Genomic DNA, 16774 nt, shown 5'->3' on the forward strand with positions numbered 1-16774 from the left:
GACGTTCTGGATGTTCCCTGGGGGTCTTGTGTGAGTGATGTGTTTAGGTGTTCCCTTTCTGTGACGAGGTCGATTACACCTGTACATCAGTCCTCCCAGCGTGTGGTTTAGATAAATCTGGCTCTGGATGCTCAGCCTTTTTACTTCTTTATGGGATTGCATGTGTAAAGGCAGGAGGTGACTGTGTGGGAGGTCCCTCAGGGCCTGAGGACAAATCAGGGTGACCAACTAGTCCTAGTTTTCACACTTAAAGTCCTATGTCTGGGGAAAGCCCTTGTTTCTGGACACACTGCAAGGATTTGCCTGGGACTATCCCAGTTTTGAGACTTAAAGCTCACTGCCTCTGGAATGCCCTGGGTCCCAGGCAGCCAACCTAGTACAAAGGAAGGTCTGTATACTTATATCTAGATACTTAAAAAATATGAATCAAGTTAATGAATTGTTTAATATAATAGCTTCTGTCTTCCTACTTTGGCATATATATGTGTAGAATGACCTGGAAGGGTGGGTTCGAGGATATGATTCTTGCGGCTTCCGTGCTGGAACCTAGCAGTTTGGGTAGAGCTGGTTCCCAGCCATTGCCCCTGCCCTGTGCCTCCCACTATATGGCAAGAGGTATATGAAAGTCAGTGAGCAGGCTCGTGGATGTGACAGCTCACCTGCCCTTGCTCAACCCTTCCCCCTCCCTTGGGTCTTGGGTCAGAAGGTGCTCATCCTGGTGGTGTGGCCATCTGTGGGCTGACAGATGAAGTGAAAAGGCTAGCTAATCCTAGGAAGTGTGTTTTCAGGGAGTGTGGGAAAGGAGATGTGAGTCCTGGGTCCTGGGTCCTGGATTGAGGTCTAGAAGTAGAGTGTGAACTCTGGTGGGCAGGTATAATTACAGAAGCTGACTTCTATATTAAGGGCACGGTGAGGAGGGGACCAGAGGGGGATCTTGTAAAGGAATGCATTAGTGAGCAGCCCTTGACTTGTGAGTAGTTCTTGACTTAGTGAGCAGTTCAACAACTTGCTCACTTGGGGGTACAGATCCTTTCCTTCAGTGAGGGTAGGAAATCCTTACAGAGCTAGGACACCCACTCAGTCCAGGGACTCTGCAAAGGGAAAGGATTTCAGCAGGTGGGTGGGTGTCCTGCATATGATGTCACCAGGGCTGCCACTGGGATTTCATGCTGCTTTAGCCACTGAATTATCTTTCAGACGGCAAGACAGCCTTCAAGGCCCTTTTCCACTGCAAATAATTCTGATAACACATACGAATACATAATACCTGAAGACTACCTTGAAATGGTGTCTGAGATAATAAAAGTCAAAATACTATTGAAAGATACTAGAATCGATGACTTTGCATGAATTGATACAGGGCCATCTCCTATGGTGGCACAGATTGTGCACTGCACAATTTCAGGTGGTGTCGTTCATATAAACTACAGCCTGAATGAAGTCCCATGTAGCATGGAATACTCAGCAGTTTGAAGCTTCCCTGAATCGACGTACACAACCATCTACTTAATGTTCCCCTGTTGAAACAGATATTCTGTTAGTTGAACTGTGTTAAAATTCTGATTTGAATGTTAAGGCCATGTTTACTTGGTTCTTTATTTAGACTACCCTTATTACTTACTAGGGAATACATGAACAGAAAATTGGCTCTAGCTTTCCTTTATCTTAAGTGATATTTTTCTGCTGAAGGGTTTAGAAGTGAAATGAGAGCTAAATAAGCTTTATGGTTTACAAGTAAGTAAGTGGAGACTAAAAGCATAGGAAGTATCCTTGGAAGTTTATTTTGTAATCACGCAAATGTTACATCAAATTTTAATTTTACTTCCAAGTAGACTTTCATATAGAGACCCAGTTAGTTCTGATTGGAGAGTAAATAGCAAATGGTTTTGTTACCAGTTCTTGTCGATGATGGTTTAAAAAAAAAAATTAAAAACGTTTTTGCAAATTTTTATGGGAATATTTTAAAACAGAATATTCTGATCATCTTGGTGACTAAAGAATCCTTCCCCAACCCCCAGATTAAGTGGGTATACTTTTGCATTTGTCCCTGATGTAACATTTACGTGTAATCTCTTATACATAAATCATTTCAATAGAGAAAGCACATTTATCTTTCTGTGTTGTATTAAGGTGAAGAAAGGGTTTGTTGATTCAACCTTGGCAAACCCCATCTGACCACCAAGTGGGGAGCAAGATTATGCATTAGGTATCATTATTTGGGCTGGTTAATAATGTGTTTGTGAAAGCAAGTAGACCTGCTGAAATATACTTTGAAAGTGATACCCAAGCCATCAGAGGTTTTATCTCCATATCACTTGTTTAAAGTGATATCTTTATCACTTTAAAAGTGATCACTTTAAACAAGTGATATGGAGATAATCTGTCTCTGTAATAAAAAAGTACCAGGATTGCCATTAAAATGGCCAAATGTATACTAGAAACGGTTGTAATGCATTGATTGCTAGAGTTTTCCCAGCTGTGAAGTGGTTTTGCAATTTCTCCTCATTCATTTCTTTTCTTTTGAAGGGATGGAGGTTTTGGGACTGGGGAGGGAAAGAGTTCACATGAAGCAAACCAAGAATTTCAGGTTTCATGTATCTGTCCTATGAAACAGCCTATAAACTTATAAAACCTTCAATATCTATTTAGCTCATTTTAGTGGGGATACTTAGTATTAACTCTGAATGCATACTTACAAATCTTTGTTTTGCCTTTTAGGTGCCAACCCAAATTACCCTGATGTAATTTATGAAGGTAGCTATCATGTTGTCTTTATTTTGTATTTTTTCAAAGTGTTTGTCTAAAATGAAACAAATCAACTGAAAGAGGACTTTAAGCTCAGTTAAATATACACTTTAAGCATTACACAGGCCACAATAATATTTCAAAAATCATTCAATATTGATGGCTGCTTTCCCTTGATATTTACAGTGCTTGTAAATAGCGTTTTCTCTCTCATGTATTGTTCTTGGAAGTAGTAAATCCATTCCACTGTAACAGACATTTTGTTTCTATAATTGGGAACTAATTACCTGTTTAAAAGCCATGACTACCAAGAAAAGGGAGGTGTATCAGTTTCTGGCTTTGACAGTAAACCCATTTCAAAATTATATTTCTTGTATAATAAGGAAGTTTGGCTCACAGACAGGAACCTCTAAAGTAGGGCATGCTTTTAGCTTTGGTTAACCCAGCAGCTCTACCATGTCATCAGGCACCCAAGTTTTTCATCTCTATACCCCGTGTGGGCGGCAACCACTTCCCCCAAGGCGGACTCCCCTCATGGTAGTAAGATGATGCTGACAGAGGGGGCGCTGTCACTCACATTGTTGGGAGAAATGGAAGAGCTTCTGAAAGTGTTCCAGAGGAAAGGAAACTGTCCCAGAGATCTCCATCAGCCCTCCCTGAATCCGATTCAAGACCCAGTGGGTCATGGTCCATTCTTGCCTCCATTATTGATAAGAGGGACAAATTAACCTTTGACTAACTAGAACCAGCCCTGGAGTTTAAGTCTTCCTCAGAGAATATCATTGAACCCTTTGAAAAAGATGGGGTTCTCTTAGGAATGTGGAAAGGGAAAAACCAGAAGGTGGACTACATTAACTTTTAACTGGTCCTCTCATCTGTGCTTTGCTATTTTAACGGAATTCCAGGGATGTGGGTGAAAAATCTGTCTTTAACAGATTCCCAAACTCCCTTCATGACCTGGAAGCCTCTGTTTAGGGAAGTGACAGCCTCAATTTCAAGACTTGGCTCAAAATTTAAGACTGTTTAAAAGTTAGTTTGATTAAAATGTGACAAGTATAACTAATTCTATTAAATATTCCATTCTTTAACTTGATGTACATTGGACATTTTTTTTATAAAAAGATTCTATGTTTGTATATTTGTTATATGTATGTGTATTTAACTTGAGCTAATTTTAACAGAGGATTATATTGTCTTTACCTGTTTTATGCATGTTAAACTATATTTCCTTCAAATTGTGTTATGGATGATTTTGTGCATGTGATTTGTGTATTTTTGTTTTTATTTGTCCCAATATGGCTTAAAGAAAAAGAATCTCAAATTGTGTCACTAGAGAGGTATGTTTGAGTTGTGATTTTACATCTTAAAATTATGTTTTGGACTCTTTTCTAGTAACCTCAAGATTTTAAAAAGGCTATTGGCCTCATATCCCACTTTGGATCTCTGGGCCAAATATGATATTAAACTATCAATACTTTAGTGATTTTATTTTGTATGTGCGGCTCATTAGAATATGAAGAGGTAAAAAATTAGCAAATGGATGATATTTCTTAGTGTTTGGTTGAAAACAATGTTCTAGTATATTTAAAATGAAAATGGTGACAATGTAGTTTCGAAGTTAAGGATAAAACAGCAAACAGAAAATAGATGCTTTTTCTGTTACTGTTTATTCACATGGAAAGGAGCACTCTGCTAACACAAATATAATTTAAATTTGTTGCCCCAAAGCCAGCCTGATAGTCCTACTGAGGGAAGTTCAGCTGGGGCTGACTTAACGAGGTAGTATGTTCAGGATGGAAATCTCATTCCTCATATCTATTGAGAAGAAAAGTACCAAACATTTAAATATTGTCTGCAATAAGTTCATCAAAAATTTTCTATGACTTTTTTATATGTAATATTACTAATAAAAACATTCACTACCCCCCCATCATTTATGTCCAACCTGATCCATATAGATGAAAATCCACTCAAAAGATCCACTCAAATGCTGTGACATTTGAGATGTGCTTGGGAGTTTGTATGCCCACAATTCTAAATACTGTGTTGGTGTAGCTCCCTCTGTATTAATTCAGAGACTGAAATGTTGGCAATTCAGACCTTTTCAAAAAAGTTCACATGGGCACCCAAGTTTAGGCTCTGCCACCTTCCTTCCCGCCAGTTGACCTTACACTAGTCATTGACTTTGCTCAGATGACGTTCTTCAGCTATTAAACTGGCAGTTAGAGTCCTAATCCGAAGGGTCTTCCAGGTCTAGAAATGTATGACTCTTACAGGATCGGTTTCCTTTCATATTTATATTAAAGACTTCATTAAAAAAAAAAAAAAAGATATATTCTTACCTACCAAGGGAAACCTGGTTCAGAATTTGTCCTCCAAACCAGTGATGGAAAGATCTGGGTTGCGTAACTTTTAAGCCTCACACAATCCCAGCACTATGATGGCTCTCACCCAAGAGCTGGTCCTGTTCCTCCGCAGTCAGGCTGTCAGGGGCTTGGAATCTTCGTGATTTGTGTTGCTTCGTGGTTCTGGGTCATACTGCATCCTCGTGCTGGTTGGTAGCCTGGTGACAACTTCATGGTTCCTTCTCTTTCCCATTTCTCCCATTTAAGATTATGGGACTGCAGCAAATGACATTGGGGACACCACGAACAGAAGTAACGAAATCCCTTCCACAGATGTTGCTGACAAAAGCGGTCGGGAACATCTCTCGGTGAGTGGGACAAAGAGTTGTTTCCTAGGTGGGCTCTGAACGCCATGGGAGCTTAAATGTTGGGGGAGCCGAACTGCTTCGGCACGTGTCTTTCAACACATTTTTACTGTTCAGGTGTGAATAGGGTGTTGACGTTTGGAAGACTTCATAGAAAGGTTCAAGAGAAGGGATAAATGTGCCAGGTAGCCTCTGACTTACTTGCTTCCCCTTTTATGTGCCCCTTTAATTGCTAGTGGTTCTTACTTTCAATGTCTGTCCTTGGAAAGACTATCACTAGAAGAGCAGTGTCTCATTTGGGCATTATCCTTGTCTTCGGCACCGTCACTCCTGTCTCATTCAGGATTTTAATAAGAGTCTCATTGCCCACTAAATTAAGAGATCCCATAGGTTCTGGGAGGGACTGGCAGTGGGAAGACAGACAGACTATGAAGGAATAGCAGGTCTGTCCTTCAGGAGTTTCTATGTCGGTCAGAGCCGTGAGATGTGAACGGATACGAGCCCCTGTGGCACAGGTAGAGAAGCAGTGGGATGGGAGAGCGGCACGCAGAGGGGCAGGTGCCCAGGTCCTTCCCACTGGGAGAGCCAGAAGCGTCTTGGTGGGGCCGGGGGCATTTTCCAGCAGGGTGGGATGGCTGGTTTTTAGACTGAGAAGAAACAAAGGGAAGGGCATTTTGGGTGTGCGCACACAAGCCCGCAGGCTGGAAAACAGTTTTGATGGGAAGGTAAAGGGTGTGAAGGGGGCCAGTCAGAGGCGCGGCTGGAGAGGTAGTTGTGCCAGGTCATGGGGTTTTGAAACACGGTGCCAGGCGTTAGATTTATCATGCAGGGAGAAGCCACTGAAGGGGATGTGCTTAAGCCCCAGGACTCTGGCAGGGTTGGTCTGTCAGCTGCTCAGCTCAAGCACCAGCAGCGTCCCTCGTTCTTCTACTCACTGTCACATGCACCCAGTCGCCTGTGCTGCAAGGTCTGCCACCTGATAAACCCCAAGCCCATCTACATCTCCCCACCTCTGCTGCTACGGAAATAGCCTAACCTGAGGGTGGGCAAGCCATGGCTCCTGGGCCCAGTCTGCCTTACCCCCTGTATTTGTGCCATCTGCAGGCTGAGATGAGTTTTTACATTTTTAAGTGGTTTGGGGGAAAAAAAAAAAGGAAAAGGAGAATGATGTTTCATGACACGTGCAAATCTTATACAATTCAAATGTCAGTGTCCGTAAAAAAATAAAAAGTTTTATTGGAACGCGGTCGTGCCTGTTTACATATTGTCTGAGACTACTTTTTGCTAAGCGGGGGCTGGAGTAGCTGCAGCAAAGACTGTATGGCCGGCAAAGCTGGAAGTATTTAGTATCTGGCCCTTCACAGAGGACGTTTACCACAGTGCTCGTTCCTGGATGACCTCCGCAGCCTCTACTTGTCCCTCCTCTCCCATCTTGTGATCTCCTGGCCTTTCTCCATACAGCAGCCTGAGTGACCTTTGAAAAGCACAATTCAGATCACTTTTATTGTCATTCTCAGAGTCTTTCCAATGCGAGTGTAAGAGAACTTTTATTATGAAATCCCAGCTCCTCATGGTGGCAAAAAGGCCCCACATATCTTGCCCTTGTCTGTGTCTCTTCCTTTACCTTGCACCCTGCCCTCGTGTGTGCCACCTGTCCTTCTTTATGTTCTCTCGCATGCCCTGGGCTTACTCTTGTTTCACAGCCTTTATGTTTGCTGTTCCCTCTAAAGGCATGCACTTCCCAGTGGTCATCATATGGCTTTAGCCACCAGGCAGCCATGATCATGTTCCATTTTCTTCTGAGCATTTATTATGGTCTGTAATTCCCTTGCTTCTTTATTGTTTACTTGTGTATCTTTTTTCCTTCCCTAGATTCTTTTTAGAGAGAGAGCACCTGCACTTGGTTGAGGGTGGGGAGGGGCAGAGGGAGAGAGAGAATCTCAAGCAGGTTCCATGCTCAGAGCCTGAGGTGGGGCTTGATCTCACAACCCTGAAATCATGACCTGAACCAAAATGAAGAGTCGGATGCTTAACCAACTTAGCCACCCAGACCCCCCTCCTTCCCTAGATTCTTTAATGAGTTTCCAAGTCTAGGCAACCCAGTCAGTGTTTTTCGGAGCTGTATCCCATCATCCCTTGAATAGTGTGTGGCACTTAAGGGATCATAAAAATTGGAGACTGATTAGAGTAATGGTGAACATTCCAGAGTGGGTTGCAGGACAGAGAGATTGGAAGTAGTGTGATTAGTTAGGGGTCCGGAGCAGTCATAAAGAGATGTGATTTATCTTTAAACCAGGGCCCTGGTGGTGGGAACGGGAGGCTCATAACAGATGTAGTTCAGCTGCAACTCAAAATATGCATATCCAGTACCTGGAGACACACACACACACACACACAAGTATTTCCATAGCTGACGGTATGCATTGCATTGAAACAGCAAGGACAAATGCCAGGGAAAATCAGCTGCAGAATGTTTTCTACTTCCTTCCTTGTGCAGTTGTTTTGACTTATTCTCATACCAAACCACTTAGTGTTTTCTGGTTTGAGAAAGTTGTTTGTGTATGTAAGGAATCCAAGGAGCATGTGTTAAGCCCACAGGTGTGTACCTATCCCAGTTACTAAAAATTACATGCCAACTTCACTTTTCTCTTTTGAGACCAAATGATAAATTTAAGTCCTTGTATGGCATATCTCAGGGATATTTGGACTATCTGCAGTAGGGCCGCTGGAAGGTGAGATCAATGAAAATTAATCTTTGTTGCAAGTTCCACCTGAGGTCCCTGGAAATCTGCATGACAGGTGAAAGGTAATGCTTTGTAGAATTTAAAGAAAATGTAAAACTTCAGTCTGGATCAGATGTTTAACATATGAATAGTTCCTGATCACAAGGAGGATTGTTAAATTAGAAGAAGAGTATCAGAGTCAGGGAACTGATAGAAGAGTTAAAGGTGCTATCAGAGCATTTGGAAGACAGCCTCAAATGCTCTTGATTCTGGTCCAGTAAGTAATCCTCATGAACCTTGCTGGATTTTTCAAGTGGGGCAGATCCTTGTTCTATGTGGAGAGATAGCCTCAGATTAAAAACTACTAACCAACTAATCAACTAACCATCCATATAACTGATCAAACAACCGACCAGCCAACTAAACAATCAGTCAACTAACCAAATAACCAACCAGCTAACCAAACAACCTGTCAACTAAACAATCAACCAGCTAATCAAAGAGCTAACCAGCCAACCAGCCAGCCAGCCAACCAAGCCAACCAGTCAAGCAATAAATGAATAAATACATGCACCCCTGCTTGTCTCTCACGTAAAGACCACCCCCACCCCACACATGCATGGTACATGGGACTATATTTATCAAACAATTCATTGTTGAGGAAACAATTCTTCTCATTGTCTTTGGATTCTTTGTTTATTAAAGGATTTTTTTACATACAGAACTTCTTCCATAGTTTTAAATATTTGCTAGCAAATCGTTAGCTGCTCCTTGGTGGTGGAACCCTTTCCCATTTTCCAGGTTGACTTAAACACTCTATAAACAGAGAAGTCAGGAAGGTATGATCTTCACGTACAAATGAGGGACTGGAGGCTTGCAGAAGTGAAGCATCTGTTAGCTCTCCCAGCTCTTAAAGGCAAGGTGTTGTGTGAGCATAAGGACCAAGTCTTCTGAATGCCAATTGAGTACTTTCTGAAGTGGGTCAGAGGCTGTCTCTGGTCTTACAAAGAGGTTGTGGGGCTCAGGGCAAGTCCTCTAAAATCTCTCCATCCCTGTTTCCTTATCTATGAAATAGGGATTGAACTTCTTTATTCAATTTTTCTCCTTCTATCAGTACAAGTCTGGAATTTAATAAGATCGAGAAACCAAGAGCTTAAATACTATGATCTCTTTTCCATGCAGATGTTAGTTAGAAATAAAGATGAGAAAACAAAACAAAACAAAAAACTCCAAATCATTAGATACATTTGAGGGCAATGGTCTTAGCTACAACAAGTTGTTCTATAATTAACTTTTTAGGAATCACAAGCACTCTACATAGGCCACAGAGAGAGGGTTAAGTCTGCATTCAGACTTTGGCAGAGGGATCCTGTGGGAGAGCCACTCACAACTGCAAGCTGAGGGGAGGATTCTCACAGCTTGGTGCCCCTCTGGCCAAGGGCATGGCATGTGCCCTTTCTTGGGTTTTACACCTTCTTTAGTGCTGTCCTGTCCCCAGTGGACATCAGAGAGGATGTCGCAGGAGGATTAGCCATGCATTTTTACTATCCTGCCTTCCCTCTCAGCCATGGGTTTTGAAGAAGTAGTATAAAGGCTAAATCATGGAAAAGCCCCAGGTTTTGTACTTAGAGACTTCAGTTCAAATCCCAAGCTCAGAAGCTTATTTAATTTTTTATAAATCTCAGTTTTACCATCCTCATAGCCAACATTAATTTATAATCTATTGTAGAAGACTCTGTTCCAAACCTGTTATCTCACTGAGCAGTTAAATAATCTGCAAGGTAGAATGATTATATTCCCTGCTTCACACATGAGGCATGTGGGATGCTGAGAGATGGAGTGATTCTGAGGTCAGGCACCTAATAAGTGGTAAATCTAAATTCCAAATTCATGAGGAGCTCACGTTCTTAATCTCTCCCCTGGACTGCCTCTCATTATGAGATGGGTACATCAATCAGCATAAGTTATGCTGCGGTAACAAAAATCCCCCAATCTTAGCAGCTTTAAATGACAAAGGTTTATTTCTTCCTTTACTATTTGTGTTGACTGGGAGTTCTGTCAGCCTTGTCCTCATTCTAACTGAGACTAGGTTGAAAGGCAGCCACTTTGGAAAGTTAGCATTTATGAAGGCCGAGAGAAAGAAGTATGAGCAGCGTTCTCAACCTTGGAGCTATTGGCATCATTATTATGGATGAATAACTTTTTGTTGTCAGGGGGGCGGGGGCTGTTAGTGTTGTAGGATGTTTAACAGCCTTGACCCATTAGATGCACTAGCACCCTCCTCCAGTTGTGACAACCCCAAATTGACAGATGTCCCCTGGGTATAACATTATATCTGGGTGTGAATAACTGCCTCAGTCTAAGATCTCATGTAGCAGTGAAATACTCCGTTGTCAGGGAGACAAGTCTCACCTCATTGGCCAGAACTGGTCACATGTACCCATCTTACCACAAGGAAGCCAGGAAGTGAATCTTACAAAGAGAAACACAGGGAGAAATAGAAATGTTTGGTAAACAGCATTAATGATTACCACAGATGGGAATAATAATATCTGTCTTAAGGATTATTATGCAGATGAAATGAAACAAAAAGAAGCTTATGCATATAATTAAGTGTGGACATCTTAAACAGTTTAGCAGTCTGCAAACTATACCCATCTGTTTTTGTAAATAAAGTTTTATTGGCACCCAGTCATGCCCATTTGCTTATACATATTGTCTATGGCTGTTTTCACTCTACACCAGCAGAGTTGAGAGGTTGTGAAAGACATCGTATGACTCCCAAAGCCTGAAGTATTTACTGTCTAACCCTTTATAGTGAAAGTTTGCCACCTCCTGGTTTAGAGAGTCATACTTTTCTTGGGAGCAAGACCTTGGAGTGAGCGGTAGGAATGGAAGGAGATGCATTGTCCCACTTCCGTCTTTGTTTCTGGAATGTTACTATGTACTTCATCAGCATTACACACTTGTGCCTCTGTGATCTCGCTCAGGAGTATGGCAGGATTCTCGTGGATCTGCAGCTACCCTCTCTACTTGTATCATCCACGTGTTGCGATTACATTTTTAAGCTTTAAAAACCTTTGTGTTGGCCTCTTTCATACATACACATATGTGTACCTATCATGAGTCTGCAACCCCATGAACTTTCACAAGTGAACTCACGCACAGGTACCCCTCCTTCTCCCTTCCAGGTGTACTCCAGCTCCACGGGACTCTGATTTCTAAGAGCATCCACAGCCAACTTAAAAAAAAAAAAATCTTTTTATTATGGACAGCTTTCTAAATGCCCAATGGTAGAGAGCATAGCAAAATGAATTCCCTTTATATCTTTCATAAGCTTCAGAAATAATCAGTATTTTATTATTCAAGTTTTGTATATTCTGTCTCCTCTCTCCGGTTGGGTAGGTAGGAGGCTAGATACATGGGGAGAGACTAATATATCTTTGTGTTTAATTTCTTATAAGCTTCCAACTTACATGTTCTCATTTGTAAAGCAAGGATAATATTCAGACTTATGATATTTCATTGTAGAATTGTTGGGGGGTTATGTTGTTATGTTAATATCTTATGATATTTCATTGTAGAGTTGTTGGGGGACTTATGATATTTCATTGTAGAGTTGTTGGGAACAGATTGACACAAAGTTCCTAGCATTGCAAGTGGTAAATATGAACTGTCATCCTCATCGTCATCATCATCTGGATGTAGGGAACTAAGGAGCAAGGTCATGACCACCCTCCTTCCTTTTCTTCTAGGTCTATGCTGTGGTGGTAATTGCGTCTGTGGTGGGATTTTGTCTGCTGGTGATGCTGTTTCTGCTGAAGTTGGCAAGACACTCCAAGTTTGGCATGAAAGGTAAGAAGGGTTGTGTTTATTTTACTTATGTGGAATCATTTTTGGCTTCTGACTAATGCTAATTACCACTAAAGAAAGAAGCAGCTAGATTTACGATGACTAGGTTTTAAGGCGAAAAAAATAGCACCAAGGCTATGATACTACAAATCAAGGCAGAGCAAAAAAATGTTGATTACTCAGCAGTACCCACTTTCCGAGGAGGACGGTTGTCTCAGAAGACACCGAACTGGTTTCCTGAGTCTCAAGTGACTAATAACGATATAGGCAAAGAGTGCCTGGGTTTCCCTTTGGCTTCAGAAAGGCAGGCGAGGTGTGGTGGCAATAGGTCATTTAGGGACACAGATATTTTGTGCAGAAGGGTCCTTTCTGCTGTGCAGGTGCCTTCCAGACCCTTCCATGGTAGCTTTTGTAGTTGCTATTGCTTTTAGAATAAGATTCTCATCTTCTGAGATTTGAACTGTGTTGGGAAGTGAAATCAGAACACCGGCTGTACCTTGAAGCTTTGTGAATGTGTGTGTGTGTGCACGCATGTGTGAGCATGTGTTAACGGAAAGACTCCCAATGCTCGATTAAAAATTGGTGGCCGTGTTCCCCAAGAATAGACTAGGGGTCTCTTTCAGAGGACTGAAAATTCATTTTAGGGGAGAAAACTTGTTTAAATGTTGTTACATAAATAGCCAAGAGTCTCAGTGATTGAAAAGAATTTGCTCTGAAGTTTAAATGTTACATATTGACTAAGACGCTATTGTTGAGTTTTGTGTGGTCTCTTACAAATAGCCACTAGTTTGGGAAAACCACAAAGAAGGGTTAGTGGTGGCTTTGCTGTGTTGGAGACAAAGTGGTGGGTTTTCTTGATCTGTCTGGTTCATCACAATCACTACTCACGTCGCCTACTTACTTGGAAGGGATGTTTATGGAGCGATATGCTGTCCAGTGTACACTGGGCTCTGGGGTGGAGAGGATCTATTTCTGTTGTTTTCTCCTCTCTCTCTGTGGGTGCCCATGATCGAAATCCCTAAACCTGAAACGAACAGGGAGATGTAGTGGTAAATTGGGCCTTGAATGGCCCCCAGATCGGCTCCTGACTTTCTCTTGACCTGCCAATTCTTGACATTTCTTTTGGTGGAAGAAAGCTCTCTCATTCTCCAATTATAAATAAGGCCTGGAGGAGAGACTGTACTAAAGTGATTTTAATTAGTCCTACTACGATGCTGGTTTACGAACGTGACTTTGCATCAGCAGCTCCTGGAGGGCTTTGAAAACACAGGTTTCTGGCCCCACCCCAAGAGTTGCTGATTTAAAAGTTCTGAGTGGGTCTGATACTTGGCATTTCTAACAGTTTCCAAGGGATGCCCATACTACCGTGTCCCAAGTGTTCCTGGAGAATCAGCATTCTATGGGATCAATGTGGGTGAGCACCTTCTGAGTGACAAGATGGGGGGGTGGTGTTGCTTCACAGACCTTTCTGGGCCTAGGTCCAGGCGAGGTTACTGTTCTCGGCATGTCAGCCACCCACCATGGCGTTTCGTTTTCATCATTCTGATCAAGTACATTCTTTCCTTAGAGGCACTTGGAGTGGAAGTCCCCAAGCAGGGATTTTCCTGGAGAGAGCCAGAGGGTTTCGTTTGAGACCTTCCTGAGGTTTTAGTTTGAGACCTTTCATCGCATGGGCTCTTCAGAGAGAACAATCTGTCTAGGTTCTCCTGGGAGCTGCAAAGAAGCTTCCGGAACCCCAGCAGCAATATTTAGGAGCCGCCCCCAACCCAGCTTTGTGTTAGGAAAACAACCTCCAGAATGGTCTGTAAGTGTTCACATGGTCTGTTCGGCGCAGGGAGAGAGGGAATAGAAGGTAGACATTTGTTTCAAGGAAGATTGTATTTCCTGTAGAGACTCCCACATGAAGACTGAAACAGATTTTTATTTGGATAATTTGGGATGATAACCGCGAAAGCACCTACATTTCCCGAATGTGTATAACCTAAGGGGATCCTTAATGAATTGTAGAAAAGAGTTTGCTGATCCTTGTCCCAGAGCCAGTGAATGACTTCCTTCAGGCAGTAGCTACCATATTGTATGTTTCACTCCCTTATTTCCAAACATAAGTAAAGTTGTTTTGAAAAAAAATCATCTCGGAGACTCCCAGTCTTGTTTAGAATATCTTCTTTTTCTGTTTTCCGTGCCGTGGTTTGAACACATGGGGCTTGAGCTGAGGTTACAGTTTTACCTGTCAGATGCTGAGTTGATGATTCGGGGGGGACGAGTGAGGGTCTGGAAGACAAGATGAGGGCAAATGAAACTGCATAAAAAGTGGTATTTAAACATTAATAGAAGTCATTGTACTTTAAATGCTGTAGGTGCCAGGATCACTGCTGAAAAAGACGTATGTAAAATAGTATCATGCCCCCTGAAATGGCCAGGAAACATGTGAGTGGTGATTTCTCAGTAACAACCGTGGGAAATGTGCATGCATGGACTTGGCCGGGAAAAGTGCATAGCCTTGGCGGGGACCTATGGCCCCGTTCTGTGTGATGTGCAAATGAGCTATTCCAAATGTAATTCTTGCCTTCGGAAGCCCCTTTGGGACATTCTACCTGCTTGCCTAGTTCCTTGTCCTGGAGACAGGCTGAGATGCAGGTGGCAGTCAGCCCACCCACCAAGCATTTGCAGGTTTTCGTCCATCCCCGCGTCGCATGCTTGAGGTTCCAGTGCCAACCGCATCATCACAGCAGCCGTCTGGGATCACACCCATAGTTTAAGACTGTTGATCAGAAGGGCCTTGGGCGGGGGGACCAGAAACCTCTTTGGAAAATCACACTGCAGCTGTATGCAGGTCCCAAACATGATTGATGGTGTTGTTTCTGTGCGAAGGGGGTCTCTAAATTCCAAACCTGGGAGTTAAATCTGGATTTTAGAATACCACCAGTGAAGGGTGGTGTGTTTCTCTGGAGGTGGGTTTATGTGACTGGAAGCTTCCTAGGGTTTATTCTCTGTTCTGTTAATTCACTGTGAAAGGACCGTCTTACACATGGAGCTTTGGCTGGGAGCTCTGTGAAGACAGGGTTCGTAGAGGTCTCATTCACAGAGAATTTTCAACTTAAGTCACTTCAGTTTAGTGATTGGAAAACAGTTGGTGTTTGGAGGACAGCCCTCATGTGGATGGTTCAAGAGAGACCAGAGAGCTTTTCTAAGTTTTTAAGAAACCAGAGCCCCTCTCCTCCCCCAACCCCTGCTTTCTTTGATTATTCCGGATAAGTAATGGCCCTAGACAGGAGGTCATTTTACTAGATTTTTGCTTAGGATTTCTAAGTTTTCATACAATTACTATTTCAGTTTGGAGGTCCACGTTGGCTTTCTGTTTTACACACAAGCATCGTGGATTTCTGCCTCTCTGCCTGTGAATGTGCCGCTTCGGAATATGTGTCTTTGTCAGCTTTGAAACTGGTGCAGGTGCCTGGTGGTGGCTCCCATCTTGGCGCTTACCTGGAATGTATCTTTCTCTATTGCTTACTCTAGTTTAAGCTTCTTGTTGCCAGTGTTCAGTGGACTGCTGGCCTTTTGTCAATAGAGATGTCAGGAGGTAGAATTTACCCCAGTCTGTTTTTCCGTGCTCATTTTCGTGTCTGTACACCACCCTATTTGCTTACTGGGTATCTGGTCACCGTCATCATGGAAGCCCCGGATATAGGCCTTCTGTCAGTGCTTGGTCATCCGTGTAGGGCTTATTTATATGTGCGCTTAAGATAGATGCCTAAAATACATAACAGACTACCGCCATCTATGTCTGTATCCGTACCCCATACATAAATGCATAATTTTATCCCTTTTCTCCTCAGGCTGCCTCTGATTGATTTTAATTTTAGTTTCCACTGAAATAGGGCTCCAAGACTTTTCCAGAGCAGCTGTATTGCCAAAAGAACAGGCAACGAGACCTCAGCACGCTCTTGTGTTGTAACCAAGCCTGGTGTTTAGTTCTCACATTACTTCCTGGCTCCCTCTCTTCACAGAAGATGGAGAAGGGCTCAGGACGAGGAAATGGAAGCATCAGGGGGCATGAGGACTGCGGGGCCTTCCAAGAGCACTCTGCCTCTGGGAGCCCCGCCTGATGGTATGGATGGTATGCAGGCTTGGAAAAAATCTAAGGGATCCAGAAGGGTGGAGGGGGCCTGGCACCCATCACCCTGATGGAGAGTCCTTGTGACCATCAGCTTTGTGCCACGTGCGTTTCTCGATGGAAGCCCACATAATGTTATTGCTTCCCTGAGGACTGGTACCTCCTTTGTCCATTGAGAGTACATACATCTAAGTGACCCGAAGATGTCCCACAGGAGGAACTGGGCTAGGAGGCCCGTTCTCTCATTCAGTGTTGCTAGCCTCCAGATTTTATTGGCAGCCTCCTCTCCTTGCACGTAAACCGCCAATCTGCACTCATTCCTATGACTTGAGCTGTAGAAATTTCCAATTCCTAACTGCCCAGAGAACCACACTCCCTGAGAAGGCAGAGCCAGGTTTTCTTGACTCCAGATGCAAGGTCCACAGTTTGTTTTTCCTCTTATAAATGTCTTTCAACAGCAACCAAAATTTTGGCTATTTCAAAAGAGTCATAAACATATAGTGGGACTGAAGCTAGAGAAGCTGGAGGTTAAAGCCTTTTCTACGAACTGAAAGTGAATCTGGAAAGTTGAGAAGGTTGAGTTGAACAGATATTTGGATCAACTTTTAAAAGAGGGGAAAAATGTGTTTG

The 16774-nt window shown here is 42.8% G+C and overlaps 1 protein-coding gene across 3 annotated transcripts in view; it reads left to right on the top strand.

The window, feature by feature from the left end:
- NTRK2 (neurotrophic receptor tyrosine kinase 2) overlaps positions 1–16774 on the top strand; it is a 323213-nt gene that overhangs the window by 58516 nt on the left and 247923 nt on the right. For all 3 annotated transcript variants that reach the window (XR_007122296.1, XM_047700252.1, XM_047700253.1), the window contains exons 9-11: positions 2719–2754; positions 5358–5458; positions 11934–12033. Coding sequence is in view for 2 of the 3 variants with exons in the window: in XM_047700252.1 (XP_047556208.1) it covers positions 2719–2754; positions 5358–5458; positions 11934–12033 (237 nt within the window). In the remaining variant the exon portion in view is untranslated. The remainder of the gene's footprint in view (positions 1–2718; positions 2755–5357; positions 5459–11933; positions 12034–16774) is intronic.

Source organism: Lutra lutra, chromosome 13, assembly GCF_902655055.1.
Source record: "Lutra lutra chromosome 13, mLutLut1.2, whole genome shotgun sequence".
NCBI classification, from domain to species: Eukaryota; Metazoa; Chordata; class Mammalia; order Carnivora; family Mustelidae; genus Lutra; species Lutra lutra.